General features: G+C 37.3%; 1 protein-coding gene across 1 annotated transcript; it reads right to left on the bottom strand.

Annotated features, from left to right (window-relative positions):
* Positions 1–5,644: 5,644 nt before the first annotated feature.
* Positions 5,645–7,223, bottom strand: LOC120256207 (U-box domain-containing protein 40-like). Its single transcript, XM_039263940.1, has one exon. The coding sequence runs from the start codon at positions 7,133–7,135 to the stop codon at positions 5,654–5,656; it is 1,482 nt and encodes a 493-aa protein (XP_039119874.1). The 5' UTR covers positions 7,136–7,223; the 3' UTR covers positions 5,645–5,653.
* Positions 7,224–7,435: the final 212 nt, after the last annotated feature.

Raw genomic sequence — 7,435 nt, 5'->3', positions numbered from 1 at the left:
GTATTATCGGAGCAAGTTTCTGAAGCATTATGAGTTGTTAGAGCTAAATTGGTTGATCTAATTGATGCCAACGGAGATACATCCACATAATGATCAAAAAGAGACTTAAGAACCCCTCGCAATTCTTCCACCTTAGCTTTTTCCCCATATCCACACCATATATCATTTTTATAGCTCCAATCCACAAAAATGAAACTTATATCGAGGATCCATAATAATAGCCATCGCTAGTAACTTATTGAAATCATCCCAATATTTCTGAAATTTTTCAAGCATCACAACAACCATAGAACTCATGCACTCATCAAAGCCATCCACCTCGCTCTTTCATTTTCAAATAAGCGGTCACAACTAAAGGAAAATACATGTTTGTAGTTTGATACTTTGAACCGGAGAATAGATTGGTAATGGCATAAAATAGAGCTAAATTTTTTTTAATTTTCTCCACTTTCTCCCATTCATCTCTTGAAGGACAATGCTTGAAGTTTGAATCACTCAATTCTAAATGCATGAATGCACGACGATAATAAATGGCACTTTCAAGCATGATGTAAGTTGAGTTCCATCGAGTAGTGACATCTTGCCTTAATCCTTTCTTGCTATCAAGAGAACTATGAGCAACACATTCAAGAAACTTTTGCTTTCTAACTTGAGAGCCTTTCACATACTTAACACATTCACGAATTTTAGTGACACAAGGATCTATGCATTTCAGCCCATCTTGAACCACTAAATTCATAATATGAGCCCTACAACGCATATGAAAATACTTTCCACCATATACAAGTCCATTTTTGTTAAGTAATTGAGTCTTCAACAAAGTAGCACAAGTATCATTTGCGGAAGCATTGTCCAATGTCAATGTGAAAACTCTTAAATCAATCCCCCAATCACATAGAAAACTATGAATTTTTCAGATAATGATATCCCATTATGAGGAGGTGACATATAACAGAAGTTCAAAATTCTTTTATGCAAAACCCAATTCTTATCAACAAAGTGAGCAGTCAAACATATGTAACCATTAGTAGTTAAAGATGACCAACAATTTGAAGTCAAACAAATCCTTCCAGGTGACACTGCTAGCATATTTTTGATATTCTGTTTTTTCCTTTTAAACATCTTTAGACAATCAGCCTTACAAGTATTTCTAGTAACAATATTCAAATCAGGTTTCAAATATGTCAAAACAGCTCTAATTCCTTCAAACTCCATAAATTGAAAAGGTAGATCATGCATAATAATGGCACCCGTTAACAAATCTCTGAAGGTTTCAGCATCAAACTTATTACCAGATAAAGACATAGATCCAGAGCTAATTAGTAACTGACCTACATCGCGGATATCTTTTCTAACACAAGTGGAGATGTGTCGCTTCATGTTTCATGCCCCATATTTTGAGTTAGCAATGTAGGTTACTCCATAATGTTTGCATTTGCATCTCTTCTTCTTATCTGGTTGCTCAGGTAGAAGATCAAAATGGTTCCACACCGCTGAAGTAAACCTTCTTTTAGAGACACTGTTGTTGTTGGCTCTCCAGGATGAGGCATTTCCTCCAAATCATCATCCTCCTCATCAATATTTATATGAGAACCATCGGCTTTCACCAACATATGGACTTGAAGACATTACGCCTACAAAATTTCGAGAAAAATAAGCATGTTAAAAGAGTAATGCCTTCTTCCATGATATCCTGCAAAAAAATTAAATATGAAAGATAGGGCTTTTATACTCACCGATTGGCTCAAGAAATCCAGCAAAGAATGAGATGAAAAAGAGGGCAATAAACTACAATCGGATGGAGGATTGGAGTAGTCTTGTCGGAGAAAGAATGAAGATCTACCGGGTTGATGGATTTTTTTCGAGGTCGCCGCGGATGTTGGCGCGTTCAGGATCGAGGGCGAGGTTATGAAGGAGGAGGTGAGGACGGCGATCGAAGAGTGGTGTGCGGTGCTAGGGTTTTGGGAGAACTGAGGAAAAGAGGGAGACATTGAAGCCTGAAGGAATTCATCAGTGAGTCACGTGAGTGGGAGACGGAGATGGCCGATGGGTTCCATACTTTCAATTTCCAAATGTCTTTTCCATCAAGTCTTTTCTTTCTTTTCCTTTTTAAGAATCACTTTATACACATTTATGTAGAGTTTTGAATTTTTTGTTTCTCTGATGTCTCATTGTTTGTGCAGTATTGGAGAGATGGGTTCCAAGTTCCAAGTTCCAAACTTCCAATCTTTTTATTGGGCCACGTAATTATAATTAGCTTTTATTATGTCTAATTGTCCATGTGAATAAGGATTCGAGTTAAATAATTTATTTATGTTTTTATATTCATTGTTTTTATATTTATAAAAATAATAATTTAATTTATTAATACTTAGTACTTACATAGTTACATAGGCTCTTGTAAAACATTTTCAAAAATATTTAAAATCAATACTATTAAAATGTTATATTCACCAATAAAATGCATAATTACCGGTAAATTTATTTAATATTTAATGTTTACAAATTTATTAATTATTTACTAATACTAAATTATTAATACTTGTGGTTTTGATTTTCTTAGAATTTAAAATAAAAATAATAAATTAATTGAATTATTCTCACGGGTCATAAACGGGTTGACCCGTTTATGACACGGTTAACCCGACCCGTTTATGACACGCGACACGTTTATCCATTCACATTAAACGGGTTAACCGTGTCATATACGTGTCAACCCGTTTATGACACGAACCCGCTTAATTTAGGCGTGTTGTAAACGGGTCGACCCGTTTATGACACTAACCCGTTTAACCCAAACCCAAACCCAAACCCTCCTAAGGCCGTGTCGTGTCGTGTCGTGTCAAAAATTGCCACCCCTAGTTTTTTCTCTTTGATAAATTATTTCCAAGTTTATATTTTATTTTTATTATAGTCATTTATCGTTTCTTTCCTGTTTATTTTATATCTAATTTAATTTTTTAATTTTTGTGTGATTATTTGTTGTGTAAAAATATTTATATTTGTTGAATGATTGTTAGATATTTGTTAAATATTTGTTTCATTATGAAAATTATTGTGAAAAAAATGTTATATATTTATTGTAATTAATTGTTATGAAAATTTAATTATTCATTATATTATTTGTTGAATAATTATTGTATTTAATAATTGACTTATATATGAATTTGTTTAAAGTTGTTTTTTATGTGCATTATTTGTTAATTTAGTGCTTAATTAATTGAGTTAATCCCTAATTATGTACATATGATAGGGGTTTTACACATAAACCAAATTTTTTGGATGATATATATTTTATATTTTTAAAATATTGATTATTATAATCTCAAGTTTGAATTAATAGAATTATTAATATTTAAAAAATTTTAAAATTTAAATTCAACATTCCTTAATTTTAGTTCTGGTTCCGTGTCACTAGATGTATAATCTATTTCAAGGGGTTTCAAGGAAAATTTTTAATTTTTTTTTTAAAATTTGTTGAATTGTATTTAAGTCTTTGTTTGTATTAAATGTGATAATAATAATGGGAGATGTTTAATTCCATTTATATGTTTTGTGGTGTTGTTAATATAAAGGATTCAATGGCATTGATTTTGTTAAAGGCATTGAATTAGTTTTACATTAAAAAAATCAATGAGAACTTCTAATGAAACTTGATATTATATAGAAAGTGGAAATCTTTCATAATTTTTTTTAGCAAAAGATCAGTGACGAGCGTGAGAGCTCGGAGAGGAATTTGGGAGATCACAAATGGATCCGAAGCAGTTGGTAATTGGGAGCAAGGAGAGAGAGCAAAAATCTAAACTTAAATAATAAGGGTTAAATGGTAATTTTGAAACTTAGGAAAATCAATCCGCCAAATTTTGGATGAAATGAGAATCTTTCATGGTAAAGAATTTTATTCTTGTTTTTTTTAAAAAAAAAATAAAATACTATTCATACTAAAAAATTACCAAACAACAGTCAATAGTATTGGGTGCAAGTGATTCCCAATTCATAAGCACAAATCCATGATCTAAAGTGGCTCTGAGTACTTTAAAATTTTTCACCATTCTAGGGCATTTGATTGGATGTAGTTGAAAAATCGAATGGATTTCATGATTTGAAATCCTTTGATTTAGTAAATTCGGGAGAGTTAAATCCCAGTGTTTGGTTGGATGTATTTCAGTAATCTCTGGATCACGACTTTTTGTGTTTGGTTGGAGAGATTTATAAATTTGGATTTGAAAAACAAGTGTTTGGTTTGTTGTATTTTTGCTTGGATTATATGTTATGGTCACCCATGGTATGGTTACCCCACCCTAATATTATAAATAATTAATATAATTAATATATACTTAATTTATTATAATAAAATATAATATATTAATTATTTATTAAAATAATGGATATAATAATTATATCAATGTTATATTATATTAATAGATAAGGCTGTTAAAAAAATAAAATAAAATAAAATAAACACCAACCTACAAAAAAAAAAAATGGAGAAGAAGATGGAGGAAAAGAAGATGAACAATCAAGCTGTCGCCGTTGTTGCTCGGCCAACGACGCGCGATTAGAGGAGAAAATGTTTCGGATGAGAAAGGCCAGCGATGAGAAAAAAGGGGGAGGACGAGCGTACAAATCCCGTGAATCCCTCACGTGAGTCTCATGTGAGGGATTCTTTTCTCATGGATTTTGGAATTCGGCCATTTTAGCCGAATTCCAAAATCCCTCATTTTTGGGATCTGAAAATACAAAAACTTCTGAAATCCTTTCAAACAAACAGGGGATTTCTAAAATCTAGGGATTTCCACATCCAAGTATTTACAAATTTTGCAAAACAAACAGACTCCTCCACCCTTCAATAGAGCTTACCAAGGTGTCCTAATCATTGTCTTGCTCTTCATATTGATATAAAAGTAAAATATCAATTTTAAATATAATTAATTAAATTAGGAAAAACTTGAATTAAATGGATATGATTTTGAAATTCATTATTGCTTGCACGGCATACTATTTGGCTTGGTAAAAATCCCAAGCACCTTGGTTTATAAGGCTTCATATTGTATTATTTAACTTGTATTAAAATATTTTTAAAATTCTAATTTCGCTTGCACCAAATAAATTTATTACTATATTGATTTGATCTCATGCTCGTGCTAAAGCTCAGCATGCTTCATGAGTTCATTAGCAAACGGAGCTCAAGCTTTACATGACACTATTGTCATTATAAATTAATATTTTTCAAGTTAAGCTCAAATTAAGCTCGAGTTTACTTTTATCAACTCAACCCAAGATCAAATTAAAAAATTCAAGCCTAAATCAAACTCGAGTTTGCAACCAATTCTACCAAACCGTGCTTAAACACTTCAAAGTGCTACTCACCTCCGTTACACCCTTAACAAAGACCGTTCAATTTTGCCAAAAAATATCATCTTTTCACATTAAAAAAAAACAACAACAAAAAAATCCAAACAAAATCTTAAGCCACTAAACCCTAAACCCTAAAACACAAATTCTTTCAATTCATTAACACACAAATACAAAATAATAAAAATCCCCCAATATTTTATACACCCCCCTATCCCCTCCATATTCACACTCCCAACTCCCCCCATCCCCACTTTTCCATTTCACCCTCTTCTTTTTCTTTAAAACCATCAAATTCTCAGAACTCGGCCGAGTTAACCGCTTCCAACTCACCACCAGCACCAGCACCACCACCCAAATCCCTTCTTCCCATCATCATCTTCCTCCCCAACCACTCCCCATTCTCAGATCTCACACTCCTCCCCATCTCCATCTCCATCTCCATTTCCATTTCCCCTCTCATCGTCTTCACCACTCTCCTCCCCATCTCCTTCACCATCTCCGTCCTTCCCTCCTTCTCCACCACCCTCTCCACCACCTCCTCCGCCCCCACCTCCCTCGCCAACCCTCTAAACCTCCATCCACTCCCTCTACTCATCCCATACATCGCCACAACACACCCTTCTTCATCGATCCCCTTCTTCATCATCTCCACCATCACCGACACCGCTCCGGCATCCATCATCGCCGTCCTCCCCTCCCCTGCTCCGGCGATTACTCCTATTACTCTCATCGCCACTTTCCCTATCTCTCCTCCCTCCTTCGCCACCCCCAACAACCCCCTCACCGCCCCCGGCGTCTTCATCACTCTCGCCCTATTCGATGATGCGAGACAGAGGTGGTATATCGCCATTCCGGCGTCCCGCCGTGCTAGATCCTTCTCCACCGACCTGCACAACAGGTGGATCAATGGCGGCACCGCTCCGAGCACCCCGATCGCCGCCTTGTTCTCGTCCTCCATCGCTAGGCTGAAGATCGCCCCCGCCGCGTGGTCCCGTGCCTCGTCATGCCCGCACCGGAGCACGTCCACCAGCGCCGGCACCGCCCCGGATCGTACCACCGGGACTTTGTTCTTCGCCTCCAGTGATAGATTCACCAGCGCCGCCACGGCGTTGCCTTGGATCGATTCGTACCGGGAGACTAGCATCGGCCGGAGCGCCGCCAGGAGCCGCCGCGTGCATAGCGAGATCCGCCTCTCCTGCCCTTCTCGCGTTGCTCGTCGAAGTGAGATCAGCCCCGATTCTTGCTCCGAAACCCTAGGGTCTTTGATCTTGTTTAGAATCTCGATTTCCAGCGGATCGTCTAGGGTTTCGTCCACAATTTCCGAGGAGGACGAAGAGGACACTGAGAAGGCGGAGGCGGTGGCGGTGGGGGTGGGGGTCGGAGTAGCATCCTCGCTCGAAGTGGAGCACGACTTAGGGCCGCCATCATCGACGGCCATAAGCCGGCGAACAAGAGCTAGGGCTGAGTCCAAAGGGAGAGGAACAGGGTGAGGATGGCCGGAAAGCTCGCACCAGCGAGAAATGGCGGAAGCGAGAGCGGAGTTAGGGATGAGAAGAAGAGGAGAGGATTGGGAGGAGATGATAGGAGGGACGAAGTGGAGGTCATTGCAAGCTTGAATGACTGCGCGTTCGAAGGTGTGGCCGGAGGGGACGATGACAGGGTCGGCCATGAGAGTGGATGACAACGGGCAAAGAAACTCCGGCGGTGGCTCCGGCGAGGGAGATGGTGAACGTGAGCGGTGGAAGGAGAGACGCCATCGATGCTTCCCGCTTCCCATTCGCGTATGTTCTCTTTCTCTTTCTCTCCTTCGTTATTTTCATTAATGTTTTATATATATATATATATATAATTTTTAGATATGGGTTCTATATATATTATATATATATATATATATATGTGGATTGTGGTTGTGGATAGGGATAGAGAGGAGAATAGGGCTGGAATAACTGAAAGCTAATGGATGGATGCATGTGTTTTGGTTTGGGTTGAGTTTTTGGACTTATTTAAGGTACCGACATGTCCGAGAATTTGATTTCCTTTACATAAATAAATAAATAATATATTTTTTTAAATTTGT

This window comes from Dioscorea cayenensis, unplaced genomic scaffold (genome assembly GCF_009730915.1).
Source record: "Dioscorea cayenensis subsp. rotundata cultivar TDr96_F1 unplaced genomic scaffold, TDr96_F1_v2_PseudoChromosome.rev07_lg8_w22 25.fasta BLBR01001338.1, whole genome shotgun sequence".
Classification (NCBI taxonomy): domain Eukaryota; kingdom Viridiplantae; phylum Streptophyta; class Magnoliopsida; order Dioscoreales; family Dioscoreaceae; genus Dioscorea; species Dioscorea cayenensis.
Note: the sequence above shows the minus strand (reverse complement) of the source record. Positions and strands in the feature narration are given on the sequence as shown.

Coding starts and splice junctions, on each gene's coding strand:
- LOC120256207 (XM_039263940.1), bottom strand. CDS start 7,135: ATGGGAAGCGGGAAGCATCGATGGCGTCTCTCCTTCCACCGCTCACGT.